At 43.1% G+C, this 24,620-nt stretch overlaps 1 protein-coding gene across 8 annotated transcripts in view; it reads right to left on the reverse strand.

The window, feature by feature from the left end:
- UBR3 (ubiquitin protein ligase E3 component n-recognin 3) overlaps window positions 1-24,620 on the reverse strand; it is a 329,771-nt gene that overhangs the window by 114,813 nt on the left and 190,338 nt on the right. For all 8 annotated transcript variants that reach the window (XM_068245563.1, XM_068245562.1, XM_068245559.1 and 5 more), the window contains one exon: window positions 12,778-12,866. In XM_068245563.1, coding sequence (XP_068101664.1) covers window positions 12,778-12,866 — 89 coding nt within the window. The remainder of the gene's footprint in view (window positions 1-12,777; window positions 12,867-24,620) is intronic.

Below are 24,620 nucleotides of genomic sequence, written 5' to 3' on the forward strand. Positions count from 1 at the left end.
GCTATAATCTTTCCGTAGCAAAGCTAGACTGAGTGATCAGTCTGGGATTCTTATCAGAGGTGGTAACAGTCAGATTAAACAGAGAACAATGAAACAAAGAGCAGATTAGGTGTTTACGGTCATGTTTCCACTGATTTATAAAGAAAAATACAAGAGGGTGCTTCATCTCTAGTTCTCTTTAAACAATACACGTTGCCTGGAACTCTGCTAATCTTTCATGTATTAGTATTGTCTAAATCACACACCTGAAATAAGCATGTGGTCGACCCAGTCAAACATCTGATTGGCATGCTTGTTCGGTGTCTATGGCTTAATGTATTACAGGCAGAGGATTAGCAGGACAGCAAGCAATGTGCATTCTTTAAAAGGAAATAAATATGGCAGCCTCCATATCCCTCTGACTTCAGTTGTCCTTTGAAGAGACACTGAAGCGAAAAAAAAAAATGATGATAAAATGATTTGTATGTGTAGTACAGCTAAGAAATAAAACATGAGGAGCAGAGACATAATTCTAATATTGTTTCCAGTACAGGAAGAGTTAAGAAACTCCAGTTATCTATGCAAAAGAGCAATTGAGCTCCACGACGTTCAAAGTCGCAGAGAGCTCTGTGTTCTGAAGCTTACTATCTCAAGTGTCAGGTACTGCATTGGTTTTTTTTCTGCAGAGGACAGGTCAAAAGTTCACTAGCCCGCTCTGTAAAATCATTTAGAATGCTGGGTAGTGTGTAAACTGTAAATATTAGAGAATGATGCAATGTAATAAAATAAAAAACTATACAACTGAAAAATAAAAATATGAGAATATTTTCTTTGCTACAAATGTTCTAGTTATATAATGTTCTACTTATCCATACTACACAACCAATTCATTATCTCATCATTTTTTGTTTTCGCTTCAGTGTCTCTTTAAGCATTATACAAATGCCAGACAATCCTTTGGGGAGATGATTGCACTTGGCCGTTGTGGCCAAAAATCCAGTGTGCATACCTGTGCCCAAACTTCTTTACAGGGATCTTCTCAGAGGAGAAAAGAAAATGAGCAGTTAGCACCTGGCAGGAGTTCTGACCTTCCCCAATCTATCTAAACACTCAAGAAAATACATTCATATTGGAGTTATACGCTTTTAGGGCTCTTTCACAGTGCGACGTTAAAGTCGCATGTTCTAAAATACTTTATTGCAGAGTAACGCACAGCAATGCAAAGTCTGTGCGACATTCACAGTGCACACACTGCGTTAGTGTGTAACGTGTAGGAATATTTAGAAAGTGCTGCATGCTGTGCGTTTAGCAATGTATCTGCTGCATTATGTGTGTTGCACATGCTCAGTAATTTATTTATTTTTAAATGCAACTCATGCGCCGTTTTCATTCCATCAGTATGTGACGAAAACGGTGTACAAAGAGACACAACGCAGTGCAAAATAACGTTCAATTTCATAACCTACATGCGCTGCGTTAAGGGCACGTTGTGCGACTTTAATGTCGCATCAAACGCAACGTCCCACTGTGAAAGAGGCCTTAAAGGGACTCCGAGCAGTGCAGAAACTATAGAAAGATGCACATCATTTTAAAGCTCTCTTTCTCCTCTTTCCAATGATATATAAACCGCCACCCTACGCCTTTTAGCTTTCGCTATTTTCGCGATTGAAATTGCCATGGCCGCGATTTCGATCGCGAAAATAGAGAAAACTAAAAGGCGTAGGGCAACGATTTAGGTGTCGTCAGAAAGAGGAGAAAGAGAGCTTTAAAATGATATCCATCTTTCCATAGTTATATTGTATTACACAGGGCGACTTTTTGTCAAAGTCAGCAGCTGCATTCAGCAGAATGGAGCTGCTGACACTGGGGAAAGTGTCGTCCTCTGTAATACAATATAACTATGGCTTGATGGATATCATTTTAAAGCTCTCTTTCTCCTCTTTCTGACGACACCTAAACCTTTGCTCTACGCCTTTTAGTTTTCTCTATTTTCGCGATCGAAATCGCGGCCGCGGCAATTTCAATGGCGAAAATAGCAAAAACTAAAAGACGTAGGGTGGTGGTTTATATATCATTGGAAAGAGGAGAAAGAGAGCTTTAAAATGATATGCATCTTTCTCGGAGTCTCGGAGTCCCTTTAAAGCTGAATATATAAATGGTATAAAAAGTCAGAAACTTCATTACCGACATGGGACTAGTACTGTAACTAACATTTCAGAGGAAGGTCAGCAATGGCAGCAGCCATGTTTTGCTGAGGACAGGCTAGCAACTCAACCAAGTGAAGTGCAGTTTTATACCTACATTCTTATACAGGCAGAAAGAAAAAAAGTACTGCTGATATAATGTCCAATATAAATTCAATCAGTAACAGCATTAAAACCACTGACAAGCAAAGTTAATAATATTGATTATCCTGTAACAATAGCCTCTATGAAGTGGGGGATACATAAGGTAATAAGTGAACAGTACGTTCTTGAAGGCAATGTATTGGAAGTAGGAAAAAAAGGGGACAGGAAAATAATCTGAGCTATTTTGGACATGGGCCTAATTGCGATGACTGGATCAGAGCAAAATAGGTCTTGTAGGTGTTCCTGGTATGCAGGGGAAGGTACCAAATTACACTAGTCCAAGGAAGGAAAAGTGGTAAATCAGTAACAGGGTTATGGGCTCTCAAAGCTCAATGATGTATAAGGAGAGAGAGAAGGTTAGCCCTGTCTGGCTCTATCCCACAGATGTGCCAATACAGCATGAACTGATGAAAGACTTAAAACAAACTTGTAAGAAGAGACATTTAGATACTTAGCTTGGTAGAGGGAAGCTTCTGGATCCTCCAGAGATTTCCCTGACGTCCTGCATCATTTCAGTGCTGGGACACCCCTTCCAAGCTGCCGGCCCCGCTCCACGTGACCAGGGCCGGCCTTAGGTTTCACAGCGCCCTGAGCGTAACCAGATTTTGGTGCCCCCCCCCCACATTCATCCTCTTCGCGTGTGAGTGCACCACACACATACACTAATGGGGGGGGGGGGGATGGCGGGGGGATCTGCTGCCTAAATACACTAAAAGGGGATCTGCGACTGCAAGACTAGTAGCCTAAGCCTATATACACTAAAGGGGGGATCTGCCTACATATACAAGACCAGATCCCCCCCCTTAGTGTATATAGGCTTAGGCTACTAGTCTTGCAGTCGCAGATCCCCTTATAGTGTATTTAAGCAGCAGATCCCCCCCCCCCCCTTAGTGTAAGTGTCCAGCTACAGATCCCCCCCAGTATAGGTTAGTCAGATGAGTGCCCACAGTATAGGTAGCCAGTATACTTGTCCCAGCTATAGGTTAGATAGGTAGGTGCCCCCAGTACAGGTTAGATAGGTAGCTGCCCCCAGTGTATAGGTTAGATAGGTAGGTACCTGCAATATTGGTTAGATAGGTAGCTGCCCCAGTATAGATTAGATAGGTAACTGCCCCCAGTATAGATTAGATAGGTAGATGCCCCCAGTATAGATTAGATAGGTAGCTGCCCCCAGTATAGATTAGATAGGTAGTTGCCCCCAGTATAGATTAGTTAGGTAGCTACCCCAGTATAAGATAGATAGGTAGCTGCCCCCAGTATAGATTAGATAGGTAGGTGCCCCCAGTATAGGTTAGATAGGTAGGTGCCCCCAGTATAGGTTAGATAAGTAGCTGCCCCCAGTATAGATTAGATAGGTAGGTGCCCCAAGTATAGGTTAGATAGGTAGCTACCCCCAGTATAGGTTAGATAGGTAGCTGCCCCCAGTATAGATTAGATAGGTAGGTGCCCCCAGTATCGGTTAGATAGGTAGGTGCCCCAAGTATAGGTTAGATAGGTAGCTACCCCCAGTATAGGTTAGATAGGTAGCTGCCCCCAGTATAGATTAGATAGGTAGGTGCCCCCAGTATCAGTTAGATAGGTAGCTGCCCCCAGTATAGGTTAGATTGGTAGCTGCCCCCAGTATAGGTTAGATAGGTAGCTGCCCCCAGTATAGGTTAGATAGGTAGGTGCCCCCAGTATTGGCTAGATAGGTAGGTGCCCCCAGTGTAGATTAGATAGGTAGGTGCCCCCAGTATAGATTAGATAGGTAGCTGCCCCCCAGTATAGATTAGATAGGTAGCTGCCCCCCAGTGTAGATTAGATAGGTAGGTGCCCCCAGTATAGATTAGATAGGTAGCTGCCCCCCAGTATAGATTAGGTAGGTAGGTAGGTAGGTAACACCCCCCCCCCCAGGTAGGTAGGTAGCCCCCCCCCATAGAAAATCATCTGAAAAGTCAGGGGTCGTCTTATACGCCGGGTGTCATTGATGCCGGGTGATACGCCCTATTCTAGCAGGTGCACATGTGTGAGATCTGAAAGGCAGAGAAGGAGTTAAATAGGATACAAGGGTGAGCCAGAAGGGTGAAAGAGGCATGTTTTATGGGCAAAGCGCAATCTTTCTTCCATACCGCTCTAATAAACAGGTAGACAAGGAGAGCTGACCAATCTACTTAGGGAGAGCGAGAGTTAACCTATCAATCCAATCGTCTATATAGGGTTATATACTGGGTACCACATACAGTACAGCACCAGTATCTGTTCATACATAGCACCAGTATATGATGTTTTTTCAATTTTTATTTGGTGTGCATTAGAAGAGGGCTAGTCTTATACGGCGAGTATATCCCAAACTCTATATTTTAACTGGAAAAGTTGGGGGATTGTCTTATACGCCCACTCGTCTAATACGCCGGAATATACGGGTTGCTGTTTTTCTATAACATTGCATCATTCTCTGATATTTGCAGTTTACAAATTAAATGATGAAACAGAGCAAAGCTAATGACCCTTTGAACTTCCTGGCAGAAAAAACCTTAAAGGGAACCTTAACTGGCGGGGGGAAAAAAAATTCACTTACCTGGGGGCTTTCCCAAGCCTCCTGCAGCCGTCCTGTGCCCGCGCCGGTCCTTCGGTGCCCTCCGGTCTCCCTCCATGGCTAAGTTTCGTTTTCGGACGACTGCCAGGCGTCCTCGGGCAAAGCGTCCTCTTCTTCCACATTCCCCGTCGTAAAGAGCCGTGAAGCGCGTCCGCATGACGCCAAACGCGTCATGCGGACGCGCTTTACGGCGGGGAATACGGAAGAAGAGGACGCTTTGCCCGAGGACGACTGGCAGTCGTCCGAAAACGAAACTTAGCCGCGGAGGGAGACCGGAGGGCACCGAAGGACCGGCGCAGGTACAGGACGGCTGCAGGAGGCTTGGGAAAGCCCCCAGGTAAGTGAATTTTTTTCCCCGCCAGTTAAGGTTCCCTTTAAAGAGAAACTCCAACCAAGAATTGAACTTTATCCCAATCAGTAGCTGATACCCCCTTTTACATGAGAAATGTATTGCTTTTCACAAACAGACCATCCCCCCTGACTGACTGACTGTATGACTGATTTTGTGCTGAAACCCCTCCCACTAGAACTCTGGGACCTCGGTACTTTTAGCTGTTTGTTACAATGTAACAAGGTTCACAGACAGGAATTAGCTGTTTACAGCTGTCTCTAACAGCCAAAACAGCTAGGAGCAGCTACATAACCTGCCCACAGTAAAAATGTCACCATGTAATAAATGTCAGAATGTAAATCTGGGAGAGGAAAGATTTTACAATGAGCAATCACTGACTAAATCATTTATACATAATTATTGTAAAAATGAAGTACTTTTTGTATTACATTATTTTCACCGGAGTTCCTCTTTAAACAATAAACAGTGAAAGACTGGTTGAGATAAGTGCATCAGAAAATAGCACTGCTCTCTGAATAAATTAGTCAGAGAGCTCGGAGAAGTTCTTTTGCATAGACAACAACTGAAGTTTCTTAAAAGGACCTCTGTCACGAAAATCTTAACATTAAAAATACATGTAAACATTTACAAATAAGAAGAATGTTTCTTCCAGAGTAAAATGAGCCATACATTACTTTCCTCCTATGTGGCTGTCACTTACAGCAAGTAGTAGAAATTTGACATTACCGACAGATTTTGGATTAGCCCATCTTCTCATGGGGGGTTCTCAGGGTTTTCTTTATTTTTAGGGAATGTCTTTATAAAGAATAAAGGTCATGCCGAGAATCCCCCATGAACAGATGGACTAACCTAAAACCTGTCGGTAATGTCAGATTTCTACTACCCACTGAAAGTGACAGCAAAAATAGGAGAAAAGTAATTTATGGCTCATTTTACTCTGGAAGAAATGTACTTCTTATTTGTATGTGTTTTCAATTTTAAGATTTTCGCGACAGTTCCTCTTTAACGCTTCCTGTACTGGAAACAATATTAGACTCATATCTGTGCTACTTATGATCTATTTCTTAGCTGTACTGCACGTACAATTCATTAAATCATACGTTTATTTTCACTTCAGAGTCCCTTTAAAAAGTTCAAAGCTTTGGTGGTAACCAAGTACTAGGTACAAAGTACAGTACTAGGCAGGTTGTTTTAATGTTTTGGCTGAAGGGTGTACATTCAATCTAACAGACGTAGTAAGGTACTCAGTGACGTGTGCAGAGGCCACCGAGGTCACATGGTTCGTTAGTTGAGGGCTTACCCTGCTAACTACAGTTACACAATATGCCCACAGGCTTGACTTTCCTTTGCAAAACATTTTATGTCAAGATATTCCCACAGCATCGGAGGAGCTATTAGCACACTAATATATCTTGCCCGGGCCCAGCGAGAGTATCCTCTAAAGACCAGTAAAAACTAATTTATTTTTCTTGCTGGTTTCCGTAAATGACAAGTGTTCAGAAATTTGTGTCACCTCCTTTAAAAAATGGGCACATAGCTCGTTCCCTGCAGCCAATCTGCTGAATAACGGAGCGGGTCCTGCAGAGAAACCGCTCTGGCTTGCGAGGAGCAGGAACTGCAGCGATACAGCCGCCAAAGATACAAAGTGGTGGCGGCTTCTGACATTATTACATTTCTGGAACAATGATTTGGCAATCTACTGCTGCAGCCAGTAATACAGCTCCTGTTATGTAAGGAATACTCATAACACACATCTATATTCTCACGGCACAGTGTAATAAACCTCCTCAGGATGATGGATGGACCTGCTTTCGAAAAGAAATTGGGCCAGATTTAAAAAGTAAATTGGACTTAAAATTTAAGTAGAGATTCTCCTTGACACACACGTGAGGGTGAGTATGTTCTGCATGAGAATCAGGGTGTTCTGTTCTCCTGGGGTCCGAATGATCTTGCCACAGTGCATAGTAGAGCAAAAAGCTATTACTATTTCAGATGGTCAGAAAAGTTAGGATATCAATGTGAAAAACCAAGGAAGTTCCTACTCAAGGCCAAAGCAATCCAGGGGTTTATTAAATCAAAGTCACCTGATCTTACCCCAGTTGAGCATCCATTTCACATATAGAAGACTAAACTTCAAACAGAAAGGCCCACAAACAAACAGCAACTGAAAGCCGCTGCAGTAAAGGCCTGGAAGAGCATCAAAAAGAAGGAAACCCAGCATTTGGCGATATCCACGACAATGTTCTCCCCAGGCTCTTTTAGCCGGGTACTGAACCCGGCTAATTTTGGTGAGCACCCGGCTGTCATTGGCTTTCCTCTTCACCCTCCTCCTATACTGTAAGCAGAATTGTGTTGGCCCTGTATTTCTCTGTCGCGCCCCACCCGGCTACTTTTTTATGCCACCCGGCTGGAGAAAGAATTCTGGGGAGAACACTGCACGAGTTCAAGACTTCAGGGTGTCATTGCCATCAAAGGGTTTCAACCAGGTATTAGAAATGAACATTTCATTTCCAGTTATTGTATTTGTCCAATTACTTCTGAGCACTTGAAAGGGATTGTGTTGCCTCACATTTTTTCTGCAATCGTTCACATTACTGAATTAAAGCTGAAAGTATGTATTTCAACTGGTCTCTGAGCGGTTTCTTAAAATTAAACTTGGTAATGTAAAGAAACCAAAATTAGAAAAAAGTTTTATGTCCAAATACAGTATTTATGGACCTAACTGGATGTCCATCCTAGTCTAGGGCCAATTTAGGCCAACTCCATGCAGATACTGCCCTGGCTGGGACTCGAACTGCGGACCCAGCAAGGAAAGAGTTGCTTTCCACAATGCCATTGTGCTGTCCACATGCAGATCAGTTATTTGGCTCCCACCCTACATTGGCTCTAGACTACAATGGACATAAGACTAGGGCAGGGACTAGATTGTGAACTCTGAAAGACAGTGAGTGACACGACAATATACTATGTAAAATGAAACAAATGTACACAAGCGCTCAAGGACCAAATGACAGAATAACTATTCCATGACCTACTACAGGTGTGTTAAAGTTAAAACAGGGGCTGAAAAATACACCAGTCCAACTCGGTGGAGCGCTCCTTTGCTACTGTGATAGCTTAATGAACAGATTAGTAATAAATGGACCAGCGCTCAAATCCAGTCCTGTATTAATGGAATTCAATATGCTTTAAAACGTTCCATAAGTTCTCATGGAGGTTATGCATTAGGACAGTCCATCTCAGAGATTAATATGGTATTGCAGCAGAACCCTCCCCCAATATGGAGAGACTCACCAAATGGAGTGGCCAAACTTCGCGTTAGGGGTATAGGCCACCCCTCAGCCTCTCCGGCACTCAGCTGGGCTGGACTCACTCCACTGTCACCACGTTACTTGGAATGCAGAGAAGTCAGGAGTCGGGGATTCTGCCTTACGCGCTCGCAGAGCCTGTCTGCTTCAATGGAAGCCTCCCCCACTCCTGGCTTCTCTGCGTTCCAAGTAACATGGTGACAGCTGAGTGAGTCCAGCCCAGCTGAGTGCCGGAGGTGCTGAGTGGTGGCCTATACCGCTGACGCGAAGTCGGGTCCAGTTTGGCCGCTCCATTTGGTGAGTCTCTCCATATTAGGGGAGGGTTCTGCTGCAATACCATATTAATCTCTGTGAGATGGACTGTCTTAATGCATAACCTCCATGAGAACTTATGGAACGTTTTGAAGCATATTGAATTCCCTTAATACAGGACTGGATTTGAGCGCTGGTCCATTTATTACTAATCTATATACTATGTAAGGCACTGAAAAAGAGAATCCGGTCATTTGGATCCGATGCTCACCACATAAATTGGGCGCTACCATAAGCACAAATACATTTTTTGATTTGCATTGCGGCCATGGGAGATAATTTGGTTGGTAGAATAAGGCTACAGTATAGCTGAATTCTGGCTACTGGCAGTAGCAGCAGTGGAGTTAGGGTATTGTGTAGCAGTGGGGGAGTTCAGCTACTATGTAGCCAAATTCCGAAGTGCCTTATTAGAGGCGCTGGATAGCAGCAGTGTTAAGGGTTAGGCGTTAGTAGAGGGTAGGTTAGTGTTAGGCGTAAGTAGGGGAATGTTTGGGGTCAGGCATATATAGTAGGGATGTTAGTGTGAAGTTAGACTAATGGTGGCCACTAATGATCCAATCTGTTTCATCCAATCTTACCATTTCTATGTAATATAAGGGACTGCCTAAAGTATCCATTAAAGATATTCAATCCGTTTACTCTTCTACTACATAGATTTGGTAAGATTGGATGAAAAAGATTGGATCATTAGTGGCCACCTTAAAGAGAATCTGTATTGTTAAAATCGCACAAAAGTAAACATACCAGTGTGTTAGGGGACATCTCCTATTACCCTCTGTCACAATTTCACCGCTCCCCGTCGCATTAAAAGTAGTCAAAAACAGTTTTAAAAAGTTTGTTTATAAACAAACAAAATGGCCACCAAAACAGGAAGTAGGTTGATGTACAGCATGTCCACACATAGAAAATACATCCATACACAAGCAGGCTGTATACAGCCTTACTTCTGAATCTCAAGAGATCACTTGTGTGTGTTTACCTTCTGTCCCCAGCTTCTCTCATGCACTGAACATTACAGGCTTCCTGCAGACAGCTCTACCTATGTCGTTAATTCCTCAGTATGTGACAGACCAGCTCCTTTCACAGCCTCCAGAAGAGGATTTTTATCCAGCTCTCTTCTATCACTGATAAGATAGCAGAGAAGCTGCTGGCTTATGTAAATAAAACACACACTGGAGTGTGCATAGAGGAACAGTTCAACACTGAAGAACTTGGCAGCCTTCCAGACACAGGCTGACAAGTCTGACAGGGGAAAGATACATTGATTTATTACAGAGATGGTTGTAGTAGAAAGAGCTACAGTAAGCCAGAACACATAAGAATAGGTTTAGGAACTTGTAGGATGGTAGAAAAAACGTTGTAATTTTTGTTACAGTCACTTTAAAGAGAATCTGTATTGTTAAAATCGCACAAAAGTAAACATACCAGTGCATTAGGGGACATCTCCTATTACCCTCTGTCACAATTTCGCCGCTCCTCGACGCATTAAAAGTGGTTAAAAACAGTTTTAAAAAGTTTGTTTATAAACAAACAAAATGGCCACCAAAACAGGAAGTAGGTTGATGTACAGCATGTCCACACATAGAAAAATACATCCATACACAAGCAGGCTGTATACACCCTTCCTTTTGAATCTCAAGAGATCATTTGTGTGTTTCTTTTCCCCTGCAGCTATCTTCCACTGAAGTGTCAGGTTGTTTCTTCCTGCAGAGTGCAGACAGCTCTGCCTGTATGTAATTCCTCAGTATGTGAAAGCCCAGCCAGCTCAGAGGAGGATTTACCCAGCTTGTAAAAGATAAGAGAGAAGCTGCCCTACACTAAATAATACACAGGCAGTGTGCAGAGAGGGCCTGAAGGGGGGAGTGCATAGCAGAACCACAACACTGAAGAACTTGGCAGCCTTCCAGACACAGGCTGACAAGTCTGACAAGAGAGATAAGTTGATTTATTACAGAGATGGTGATAGTAGAACGTGCTGCAGTAAGCCGGAACACATTAGAATAGCTTTTGGAAGTTGTAGGATGATAAAAAACAGGATGCAATTTTTGTTACGGAGTCTCTTTAAGAAAGGGTAATAGTAGAATATTGATAACATGTACTGATATCGATAGAATATCGGTAATTATCTTGTGCCTAAATTACCATGCAACACTTTTAAATGTTCGCCTGCCGACGATGTCAGTGCTATATAAATACTAAATAATAATTATTTCCTAACCTTTAGGCATCATATCAGTTCTGGGGAATCGGAGTCTTATTTACCTTTACTTTGAGTGATTTGCTGCGCAGAAATGAGCATCCAGTTAGAAAACAGCAGCTTCTCACTTTGCAGTTGGATCTATGACACTCTCCTCTACATAGGTTAAAAGGTTTAGTAGACCTAATGTACAGAGAAAACATTTTTAAGCAGTCTGGGTTGCCCTTAGCGACTTGTGTATTCTTTCGGTAAGCAGACACTGGACACTGAAAGGAGGAATGGCAAAGAAATCTGGTTGCCATGACAACAGACAGTCTCTCTGCAGACATGCTGATTAGTGAGGTCCCCATGCAGCGTGTTTCTGGAGCAAAAATAAGTTGGATGACGCAGATAGCAAATGCTCATATGGTGGCACTACCACAATGAGGCCGCTGATTAGAACTGGATGCTACAGGTGTGATCCTGACTTAACCCCTTTTTTTTTTTCTTGGGAGCGGACTTATGTGCCTAAAGCTGGCCCTACACACATTCATTTTACCAAAAGATCTATAATCTACTACAATCAAATCTGCCGGTTATCTGAGGCAACAACTGTAATTTTGTCAGGGGAACGGCGTTAGATCAACAACCTATAAAAATGTATCGAATTAAAGCATTACACTGTTCAGTACAGTTCAGCACAAACTGTATTGAACAGTGTAATGCCTTACTTAGATAGATTTTCAATAGTTTTAATTGAGAAATCAATTGAAAGACTCTGTGCAGTGCATGGGGGGGGGGGGGGGGGGGGGGGGGATAGTTTCCTCTATGATCAAATTAAAATCAGAGAGGGATCAATCTGTTTGCCACATTGGGCAGAAATCGATGCGTGTATGGCCACCTTTACTGATCCAGAGAGAATCTCTCCTGTGAAATGGCTGCATTAGATTTGACAATTGTGTGAATAATTGCATAATCCCCCATTCACCTATCAATAAAACATCTTAAGTAGGCTTTTCCTATTGGTCAGACTAGTTGTCCATCGCTTTAAAGACTCCTTTCGCTGGGAATCGCAAAACGCCAGGAAAGCAATTGTGGTGTATGCAGGGTGATTTCAGCAAAGCGTTGGCAATCTCTAAGTGTGAACACTGCCATACACATTACATTACAGTGGTGCTTTTCAAAAAGCTAGCAATCCCCAGCAAATGAAAACGTTATTAAAATCGCTAGTAAAGAGCAGGGCTGTGGAGTCAGAATTGGAGTCGAGGAGTCAGAGCTATTTTGGGTACCTGGAGTCGGAGGTTTAATAAATTGAGGAATTGGAATTGGATGATTTTTGTACTGACTCCACAGCCCTGGTAAAAAGCTCCATTCTGATTGGGACCTATAAAGGATTAATGGGCAAGTTTGAAAGAAAACAGTCATGTAATCTTCACTGCGGGCCATTGCTGAATTTAGAACTTTCCCATCAAGCATTCTCTTTAAAATACTCAGACTCTAACCAGGGTCACTTGACAGCGTTACATGTCCAAATAGGCCAGTGATCTGCAAACTTGGCTCTCCAGCTGTTAAAGAACTACAAGTCCCACAATGCATTTGCCTTTATGAATCATGACTGTGGCTGTCAGACTCCTGCAATGCATTGTGGAACTCGTAGTTAACAGCTGTAGAGCCAAGTTTGCAGATCACTGCATTAGGCACCTGGGAAGGCCTCGCTCAGGACTTACCCACATCCATTGCCGTCTCCATAAAGCTTTTCTGTCTTGAAGCAAACTCAGCCAGTAGTTTCTGCTGTCTCTCTCTGGCCTTCTGGCGTCTGTTGTAAAAAAATAAAAAATAATATAATTGCATTGACATACATTTCCTACTTATCCACATAACAATTGTTAGACTTAAAAAGGATATACAGGCAGACTCCTAACAAAACTCCAGTTACCATTTATCATACATACAAAGTTGTCTCCACCTTCAAAATCTACATGACTTGTTCTGTATTATATATTTTTGTTATAATATTGTTTAAACTGTTGTAAGTAGTTGAAAACAAATTAAAAGAATGTTGAAAATACCCAAAAACGTTGTTTATAATACTATATGTCCAAATTTAGAGTTGTCCATAAGTAAATAATGTATCCACGTTTCCCAATGAATAATACAGGACTCAACTTACAAGCAAACTCAACTTACAAACTCCCAGAACGTAACCTGTTTGTAAGAAGGGGACTGCCTGTTGTTAATGTAAAAGAAAAATGCACAAAACTAGACAACATTTTACATTTCATAACATTAAAACACTACCCGGATGACCCTGTAATGATCAATTATCCACTGATTCTGCTGCCACCTCATCTCCCAAAACATACTGAACTCAATTCACTAAGCCTTCTTGGTTCGCACATAAATCTGTACATTTACAGTCTCAGTCCTGTCAGCTTTCTATCAGGCTTTACCTGATAGCTTTGTATCAGTTTTCTATAGGTGTGTTCACACATAAAAGTTGTACATTTCCAAACCTAACAGGACAGGACTGGAAATGTACAACTTGCATACAAAACTGAAAGGGCTGGAAATATGCAGATTTGTGTGTGAACCAAGTCATAGAAACCTCATACAAAACTGATGCAAAACTGACAAGACCGGAAATGTACAGATTTATGTACAGTTTCTACCCATTTCAAAAAATGTGTAAACCATTTTATGGCCAGCTGCCCCAGGTTCACACTAGGTTTTGTGTTAATTAGAGGTTAGGGTATCGTCCATGAGGCTACGCGGTGGTCTGATCTAGTTTAGTACGGAACACTGTGAGCGCAAACTGTTTTTGGAAGCCAACATCCTACATTTTGTTGCATCTGTTTTGAATGCAAATTGTGTAACCTGCTTATAATTAGGCTGTGCACATCTATGAAGTTGGTCAATCAGATGCAGCCTGCCTTAGGAAGAGCTACCACCACATCCTGCTGTATGTGTGAACCAAGCCATAGAAAACTCATACAAAACTGATGCCAACTGTCAAAAACCGACAGGACAGGAATGGACACCTTTATTAAACCCAGCCTTACCCCATTCAGTAAGCAGAAAGCAGCGGATTATGCTGATAATTTTGTGAAATGTCATTCACTAAGGCTGTTACCGCATGGAAAACTAAATTTACAAATTGTGAGGTAAATACCTCATAAATGTCAATTCACATTAGAGTATGCGGTAACACCAAGTGATAAGTTCAGTATTTTATCTACAGCCTGGAGCTGTCTATAACTAACAAACAGCCATTTGTGAGGTTTTACAAGGTAGGAAAAAGAACAAAAAAGGTGAAAACTAATTAAACTATTCAGGAAAATAGGAAACCTAATAATAAAAACATATTTTCCTAAGTTCACACTATTAGGTAGAAATTAAACATAGTTAATAAGATACTAATGGTTGAGTGGATACAATTATTTTTGTTACTTTTATGCACTTTGGCCTCAGAAGAAGCTAAGCATTACCCTGCGAAACGGTCGTTAGGCCGTGCACCTCTCTGGCTCACCCTCCACTCAGTGACCACTTCCAAATGCGATAAATACATCTCCTATGTCTTTATTGCACAGCTAGTGTTTTTGCATTTTATGTCACTTTATGCACATGCACTTTACTGTAATAACTTACAACAACAAGAAAACAACTGGAGGAGATGCAAGTATTAGATACCCAACATACACTGACATTCCCATGGCCTGAACAATGCTTTTATGCAAAGAAGTTGACCCTGTTCTGAGCCCAGCATAAAAACACCCGTCTGAAAGGATACACTGACATGCGTCTTTTGACAGGTCAGCACCAGGTTGTTTCACTGCCAGTCAGCTCACTATGGTGTGAGTATTGCTGGCAACAGCCGCCTGCCCAATTTACTTCATTCCAGTGCAACCCCACCCATACATTCCTAGTAGTTTGGGTCACCCTGAGCTGCTTGGTTACTCTGTCAACCAAAAAAAGAAAAGCTATTTTACCTACACTTCCTACCAATTCCTCCACTAATGTAACAACCTTCTCCCATGCCTCAAAGTAAGTGCCGCCTTAAAGTGGTAAAAAAAACTGACATAACATTCAAGAAAATGTGTTTTTATACTTTATTACCCATTCAGTTACCATATTTGCTTTTGTGCACAAGTAATATTGTCTGTCTACAGATTACAAATTCTCAAAGTACAGTTTATCTGCTCTGCATTTTATTCATAGATTTTAATACATAAATACATCAGCTATCTATTGATAATTTCTCATGTATCTGCTTGTCAGCTCAGTACAGTTCCGTTTCAGCACGTGGCTGGCTCTAACTAATTGTAGCAACAGAGTATGTAAACAAAAGATAATGTTATCACCTCTTCGGATATGGATCATACTGCAGACAGCTTTCCATTGAAGAACAAAGTGCTGTGTTTAACTGCTTGTATGCTGTTCTGCTACAATTATTTTTGTTGTAGTAGGTTTAGGGCTGTAAATCTTTCAGAACAAAGAGGAAATGCAGCGTTTCAGACCACTTTAACATAAAACAACATTCAAACAAAGCTCCTGTAGACAATCCTATAACGCAAGAAACTGTTGACAAAAGTTGTTGCTGAAGACAAGCTTCTCTCTAGTAGAGGTGTAAAATGCTACTGTTAACACAGTGGAAGAGTAAATAGCATCAACTAATTTCTTTGCATGGGCAGCTACTCTTGTGGACCTGCCTGGGACTTGTAAGTGCTTAGCATGGCAGAAAGGAGGCATTTGTGGCAGCAACACATTTAGATGAGACATGAGGTAGGCCTATGCTGCAGTGTAACTGCATTATGTGTCAAATGCTGACATGAGTGTGGTTACTAACAAAACCATTCAGCAGCATTACATCAGAGTCAGAAGGCACTTACTGGCGGGGCAAATTGGAGGCTCAATCGAGCAACAAACGTACAGTTCCATCATCTGTGTGAAGGAGGTTTAATAAAACCGGCCTGGACAAAACCTCAACCAGGGATAGCCAAAGCTCAATAAAAAGTAGCTGCGGCACAAGCCCTGCTAGCTTCTGGATTGGGTGGACTGGCTCCTAAAATCCCACCTTTAAAGAGAACCCAAGGTGTGTTTAAAGAATGTTATCTGCATGCAGAGGCTGAATCTGCCTATACAGCCCAGCCTCTGTTGCTATCCCAAACCCCACTAAGGTCCCCCTGCACTCTGCAATCCCTCATAAATCACAGCCATGCTGTGAGGCTGTGTTTACATCTGTAGTGTCAGTCTCAGCTGCTCCCCCGCCTCCTGCATAGCTCCGGTCCCTGCCCATGTCCCTTCCCTCCAATCACCAGGGAGGGAAGGGATGCAGGCGGGGACTGGAGTTCTGCAGGAGGCGGGGAGAGCAGCAGACTGACACTATATAAATAAACACAGCCAGCTCTGACAAGCTGTTTGTCAGCAGTGTGGCTGTGATTTATGAGGGATTGCAGAGTGCAGAGGGACCTTAGGGGGGTTTGGGATAGCAACAGAGGCTGGGCTGTATAGGCAGATCCAGCCTCTGTATGCAGATAATATTCTTCAAACCCACCTCGGGTTCTCTTTAATACGCCCTTCCCTGAATAAAAAAGGTTGACTTTAAAAGTGAGCCTGAAGAATGATTCAAGAAGAGAAACTAGCTGTAAGGCTGGTTTCACAGTGGGACGTTACAGGCTCACGTTACAGCAGCCAGTAACGCAGCCTAACTCACAGCGCTGTAAAATCAATGTGCTGTTCACAGAGCACACGTTGCGTTAGGGTATAACGCTGCACGTTAAATGAAAGTGCAGCATGCTGTACGTTATACCCCTATAGAGCTGCGTTAGATTGTTTGCACATGCTCAGTGACTAGCCACATGGCTAATTAATATTCATTGCACTGTGGTGACTCGTGGTGGGACTCGTAGTGTTGTCCGGATCATGAACGAATCGTCCAGATCACCGCAATGAAAGATTCGGTTCACAGTGGATGTCTGTCTGGAAGAAACAGGAACATACAGAATGTACAGTGCAGGGAAAGTCCTGTCCTGCTAGTCATTTCACCCAGTCTGCTTCCCTAGTAAAATTATTCAAATGATTCGGTTCAAAGATCCGGATCTTTTCAATGATCTGATTCGAATGATCCAAATCCTTAAAAAGACCTGGACTTCCCATCACTATCCTGGAGCTGCTGCTTTGAGAGCTGCATAACGCGGCTCAATCTGACGTCCAACTTCAACACCACCATGCGTTGCGATAGGGGCACGTTATGCGACCTTAACGTCCCCTAAAACGCAACGTCTTGGTGTGAAAGTAGCCTAAAGCTACATACTAGGTAACACGGACAAGTGGGGCTCTATCGAGGCTCGCTGGTCATGCAAATGCTGTCCAGTCTCTGCACTGGAGTAAAGGTCAAATATTAAATGGGAGGAGCATGAATGGGAAATGCACAGAAGCCCTGCCAATGATACAGACCCATTTGACAGGGTGGCCAGACTATCATTTTTTAAGCCTTACCTCCCACGTCTCTGTATGAAAACAACCTAAAGGGAACCTGACGTAAGAAGTATATGGAGGCTGCCATATTTGTTTATTTTTAAATAGCAGTTGCTTGGCAGCCCTGCTGATCTATCTGGCTGCAAAAGTGCCTGAATAACACCAGAAACAAGCATGCAGCTGAAAACAAGCATGCAGTCAGAAACACCTGATCTGCTGCATGCTTGTTCAGTGTCTTTGGCTTAACCTCCTTGGCGGTAAGCCCATGCTGAGCACGGGCTATGCCGCGCAGGAGGATTTCTCAGGCCCTGCTGGGCCGATTTGCATACTTTTTTTTTTTGCAACACGCAGCTAGCACTTTGCTAGCTGCGTGTGCATTCCGAACACCGCCGCTCCGCGCTGATTCGTCGCGTTGCCCCCCCCCCCCCCCCCCCGACCCCGTGCGCTGCCTGGCCAATCAGTGCCAGGCAGCGCTGAGGGGTGGATCAGGACTCCCTTAGACGTCACGACGTCCATGACGTTGGTGACGTCATCCCTTCAAGCCCTTCAGGAAATCCCGTTCTTTGAACAGGATTTCCTGAAGCGGGCGGGGGGATGCCGCTGTACAGCGGCTATCATGTAGCGAGCCCTAGGCTCGCTACATGATTTAACAAAAAAAACATTTAAAAAATAGTGCTGCGCTGCCCCCTGGCGGTTTCTAATAGACCGCCAGGAGGGTTAAAGTATTCAAGGCAGAGGATCAGCAGGACTGCCAGGCAACTGGTACTGTTTAAAAGGAAACAAATATGGCAGCCTCCATATCCCTTTCGCTTCAGAATTCCTTTAAGATTTTTTTTTTATTAGAATGCATCCATTCAAAGACCTGGCATAACACACTCCTAGCAGTTTTCTGCAATAATAGAAAAACTGCAGCCATAAAATAAGATCAATGCTGCATAATTTAATTTCATTCCAAAAAATAAAAAGGTGTGTATTAATTAGATACATTGCTGGGGCTGGAGCATAGTACAGAATGTTGAAAGGGGTTAGTGCACATATGATTTAGTTTTATGCTGGTAAAGACAAGCTGTAAACAAATGCGCCCTTGTGATAAACATAGAAAATTATGATCACTATATAAATTAAGACTGTAACAGCCTAATACAACATCTAGCGTAGCATTAATCACCACTGGTTTACAAGACATAAAACCATTCTCCAGTAATTTTGAAGGGCTATTGGAACAAGGAAATTACGGGGAAACAATGAATTGTTCTTAGAGCGAAGCCAAAGTATAAACATTTTTTCATGAAAGCTCATCTGGAGTTACCCCTATTCTGGGAAAGTGGGTGGCAGAAAAAAACAAAAACAGAGATGGCAGTTAAAGAGACACTGAAGTGAAAAAAATATATGATATAATGAATTGGTTGTGTAGTACAGATAATTACTAGAACATTAGTAGCAAAGAAAATATTCTCATATTTTTATATTCAGTTATATAGTGTTTTTTTTTATAACATTGCATCATTCTCAAATATTTGCAGTTTACACACTACTCCGCATTCTAAATGATTTTACAGAGCAGGCCAGTGAACTATTGACCTGTCCCCTGCTGAAGACTTTGAAAGTCGTGGAGCTCAATAGCTCTTTTACATGGATAGCAACTGGAGTTTATTAACTCTTCCTGTACTGGAAAAGAAAATTAGACTTATGTATCTGCTTATAATGTTTTATTTCTTAGCTGTACTACACATACAAATCATTATATCATATTTTTTTTTCACTTCAGTGTCTCTTTAAAAGGTCAGGTATTCTCAGAAAGATAAATAACGCCACAACAAGCTTTCTTTCCCTTCAGTGCACACCATTAACTTACCAAGCTGTAGCAAGGTGTGCACCCCCAACCTTCCTGTAAGTCATGCTTGGAGCTAGCACTGTGTTGGTTCCTAGCTACAGCCAGTCGTAGCTAAAACCGACTAATTAATGTTAGGCAGAGCAAGTGTTTAATATCTAATGAAAGTCTAGGCAAACAAGGATCGGACAAAACTAGGCAGCAGTGAGATGTCCTAGTTTACATAGTCTATGAAAGGTGTTTGGAAGAAAGACACCTTATCCCCCAGTAGACTATGGAAAAGGGGACAGCAAGGCCAGAACAGCAGTACTGAATTAATCAACACTAGCCGACCCGCGTCGTAGCATACACCGCATCTTCTATCTATCTAATAGAGTACGTGCCTCAACCTTGAAGCAAGAAGAATAAAGGTGGGTACACACATCAGATAAAAGTCTTAGGAAAATCAAAGATCACAGACCAATTTTACCCCCTTCCATGTAGTATGAGAGGCATACCTACACCGTTTATTCTATGGAGCTGCACTCCCCATCAGACAGAAATCTTTGCAAGATGCTGCACACACAGATGCTGCACACATGCAACAGATCAGTATCTTCAAAATATCAGTACCTACAAAATACATTCATAGTCTATATCTGCAGATCTCATACACACCTTGTTTAACGGCCCCATGTAAAACTTGCACCGGGGCCCACAGCTCCTTAGCTACGCCACTGCATCAGCGGCTCAATTACATGGTAGAAAACATACCGTGTATGCCCAGCATGAGATCTGCAGATATCATAAACTATGAATGCATTTTGCAGAAACTGATTTTTTGCAGGAACAGATCTTTTGCAGATACTGATCTGTTGCATGTGTACAGCATCTTTGTGTGCAGCATCTTGCAAAAATTTTTATCTGATGGGGAGTTCAGCTCAATAGAATAGACTGTGTAGGTATGGCTCTCATACTACATGGAAGGGGGTAACATTGGTCTGTGATCTTTCATTTTCCAAAGACTTTTATCTGATGTGTGTACCCACCTTTCGGCTTTCCATTAGAAAATGTATGCGTGCTCAAACACCAAGTTTAACCCTAGCAAGTCTGGCTTTCCAAATCTGGCCTAATTGGCTATTCATGAGGCAATGCTCATGGAAATATGCATTTGCTTTCGCATGCCTAACTATGCAGGGTCAAAAAACCAATACTGCAAAGCGGTCGCCCTGCGGGAATAAGTTCATGCTACATTAGCACTATCCAGGAGCGCCACGGGGAGGATTCCCAATGCCCCCCTTTTTTTTACAACCGGGGGGACCGCAGGGTCCCAGGCTCTCTCACTGCCTAGGAACCACAGCGGCACCCCGGAGGGGGAGGCTGGGTGGCGCAGCCGCCCCCCCAAGTGTGGCCAGCGCCAGGGAGAGCCGTCCGCACCCACCTCCCAATATTAAAAACAGGCACTTACCTTAACGTCCATTGCGTTCTGCTACATGCGCATTCATTTTTTCATGGAAAGCATTTATTGCAGTTTGCATCCTTTGGAGGCAGGTGGTGGATGGCTTGCTCCAGCGGTGTGAGCCCTGGAGTTAGTTGTCTGTGCTTGTCCTAGCCCCCCCCCCTCCCCCGGAGTGTTGTATGTGAGCCAGCCCTGAGCTCTAAAGCTCGGGGTGACCCATGCTTCACTCCTTTCTCATGTGGTGCCCCCAAGTTAATGCGCATCTAGCAGAACGCAATGGACGTTAAGGTAAGTGCCTGTTTCTAATATTGGGAGGTGGGTGCAGACGGCTCTCCCGGCGCTGGCCACGCTTGGGGGGGGGGTGTCGCCTGCACCACCTAGCCTCCCCCTCCGGGGTGCCGCTGTGGTTCCCAGGCAGTGAGAGAGCCTGGGACCCGCAGTCCCCCCGGTTGTATAAAAAGGGGAGCATTGGGAATCCTCCCTGTGGTGCTAATGTAGCATGTAGCAGTTTCGCATCGAAAATCCCATTTTCGTTTTTGGCGAATTTTCACGAAAATCTTCAGAAATATTTGCGTTTTCGACCAGCATCGAAAATTCATTGTATGCGGATGCTTATGCCCTTATGCGGAAAAATGTCCACAATAATCCGCATGGAAATTCAGTCTATGCGGACGTTTATACGGAAAAATGTCCGCAATAATGCGCAAGAAACTTCTCTGAATGCGGACGCTAATGCCCTTATGCGGAAAATGTCAGCAATAATACGCAAGTAACGTGAAAATGACTGGCATTAGGCGAAAATTAACGCAAAAAAATTAGATGGAAAATTTGCCTGTCAAAACGAAATTAGGCGAAATTTTTGCATTTTCGCTCATCACTGGCATGTAGCAGGGCGACCGCTTTGCGGTATTGGTTTTTTGACCCTGCATAGTTTGGCACGCAAAAGCAAATTTGCATGAGCATTGCCTCATGAATAGCCAATTAAGGCCTGAAACACACCAGAGAAGTTTTTCTGAGCGTTTTGAGTTTTTAAATCTGCTGCTAATGTTATCCTATGTGTCTGTGCACACTGGAGCAATGAGGTTTTGTAAAAAAAAAAACATAGCATTACATTGGGAAGAGCTTTTAGAGGTTTCAAAACCTCTTCCCAATGTAATGCTATGGGGTTTTTTACAAAACCTCATTGCTCCAGTGTGCACAGACACATAGTATAACATTAGCAGCAGATTTAAAAACTCAAAACGCTCAGAAAAACTCCTCTGGTGTGTTTCAGGCCTATGCCAGATTTGCAAAGCCAGACTTGCTAGGGTAGGCCTCTTTTCCATGGACATTTGATAGGTAGTAAAATGCCTCTCAAACTCTTACAACTGTTCACTACTGCACGGTAACAGCTTGCTGCTGCCTGGTAACAGCTTGCTGCTGCCTGGTAACAGCTTGCTGCTGCCTGGTAACAGCTTGCTGCTGCCTGGTAACAGCTTGCTGCTGCCTGGTAACAGCTTGCTGCTGCCTGGTAACAGCTTGCTGCTGCCTGGTAACTGCTTGCTGCTGCCTGGTAACTGCTTGCTGCTGCCTGGTAACTGCTTGCTGCTGCCTGGTAACTGCTTGCTGCTGCCTGGTAACTGCTTGCTGCTGCCTGGTAACTGCTTGCTGCTGCCTGGTAACTGCTTGCTGCTGCCTGGCAACTGCTTGCTGCTGCCTGGCAACTGCTTGCTGCTGCCTGGTAACTGCTTGCTGCGCACACAGCTCAACAGTCCGTGGAAAAGAGGCCTTAAACTTGGTGTTTGAGCACGCATAAATTTTCTCATGCAAAGTACTACTTCTTCTTGCTCGAAGGTTGAGGCACTTAGTCTATTATATATATAGATTAGCCCTTCAGAGGGTTTTCATTTTGGATGGGCGAGTTAGTAATAACAAACATTTTTCAAAAGCCTAATCTTTCATACACCCGCCATCAGTGGGCCAGTGCATTTGGTAGGACTTGTGGACAACTTATCAGGCAGTTTTCCAGATTTGTGTCCTGCAAATATGAATGCCAAATCAACATACACGTTTATGATGAGTCTTCATAAAATATTCTAATCCCAAGCAAGCTCCTGTTGCATAATGTGAAACGAGGCAATGTGTGGACAATGAACAAACAGAAGGTCATATACCGGAAGTTTTTCAGCGTACAAAAAAAACAAAAACTCATTTCTATTATTTGGAAATCCATTTATTAGTTTGTTTAGTGAATATTGCCTCTTGCATACTAGGCCCTGGTGATTCATTAAAAAGGCTTAACCAATGTCTGTTCCTCACTCTCCATAACACAAACTTGGATGCCTTTACAGTTGGTTAACCACCCTGGCGTTCTATTAAATGCGCCAGGGTGGATGCGCAGCACAATTTTTTTTTCTATCATGTAGCTAGCCTAGCGCTAGCTACATGATTCCCCCTCCCTGCGGCGTCTGCCTAGCCCCTCCGATCGCCACCGCGCAGCCTTCCCATAAGAAAATCCCATTCTGAACGGGATTTCCTTTAGGGCGTCCCCCGTCGCCATGGCGACGATCGTGATGACGTCATCGACGCCGTGACGTCAACGGGAGTCCCGATCCACCCCTCAGTGCTGCCTGGCACTGATTGGCTAGGCTGCGCACGGGGTACCGAGGGGGGGGGCCCTCTAACGCGGCAGGTAGCGGCGCATCGGCGGCGGCGATCAAGGTAGACATGCAGCTAGCAAAGTGCTAGCTGCGTGTATTAAAAAAAAAAATTATGAAAATTGGCCCAGCAGGGCCTGAGCGGAGCCCTCCAGCAGTAATGGAAGAGCTGAGCTCGTCATTGATGCCAAGGAGGTTAAAGAGAATCTGTATTGTTAAAATCGCTCAAAAGTAAACATACCAGTGCGTTAGGGGACATCTCCTATTACCCTCTGTCACAATTTCGCCGCTCCCCGCCGCATTAAAAGTGGTTAAAAACAGTTTTAAAAAGTTTGTTTGTAAACAAACAAAATGGCCACCAAAACAGGAAGTAGGTTGATGTACAGTATGTCCACACATAGAAAATACATCCATACATAAGCAGGCTGTATACAGCATTCCTTTTGAATCTCAAGAGATCATTTGTGTGTTTCTTTCCCCCATGCACTGAAGTTTCAGGCAGCTCTTTTCTTCCTGCAAACAGCTTTGCCCTTGTTTGTAATTCCTCAGTATGTGAAAGCCCAGCCAGCTCAGAGGACGATTTATCCAGCTTGTAAAAGATAAGAGAGAAGAGAGAAGCTGCTCTAATCCTAAATAACACACAGGCAGTATGCATAGAGGGGCCAGGAAGGGTGAGTTCATAGCAGAACCACAACACTGAAGAACTTGGCAGCCTTCCAGACACAGGCCGACAAGTCTGACAGGGGAAAGATACATTGATTTATTACAGAGACAGTGATAGTATAAAGTGCTGCAGTAAGCCAGAACACATTAGAATAGCTTTTGGAACTTGTAGGATGATAAAAAACAGGATGCAATTTTTGTTACAGAGTCTCTTTAAAGGACACCCGAAGCGAAAATAAACAAATGAAATAAGCAATTGTATCTATCTGCCTTCTCCTAAAAATGACTTTTTAAGTTATTCCACAGTTTTATTTTATGTTTAAATCTACTCTTTAAGTTTAACGTATGCCAGAGCTAAAATCTATGAACTATTGATCCTTTTTATCTCTTTACTGCTCTCAGAAGCCATTGTCTGCAAGGAAAGTGTTTTATAGTTGGAGTTTCTTATCAGTGAGGGTCACACTGTAGTCACTTCCTGTCAGGACTGAGTCAGCCACTTACATACCTGATATTTAACTCTTTCAGGCA

Source organism: Hyperolius riggenbachi, chromosome 7 (assembly GCF_040937935.1).
Source record: "Hyperolius riggenbachi isolate aHypRig1 chromosome 7, aHypRig1.pri, whole genome shotgun sequence".
Classification (NCBI taxonomy): domain Eukaryota; kingdom Metazoa; phylum Chordata; class Amphibia; order Anura; family Hyperoliidae; genus Hyperolius; species Hyperolius riggenbachi.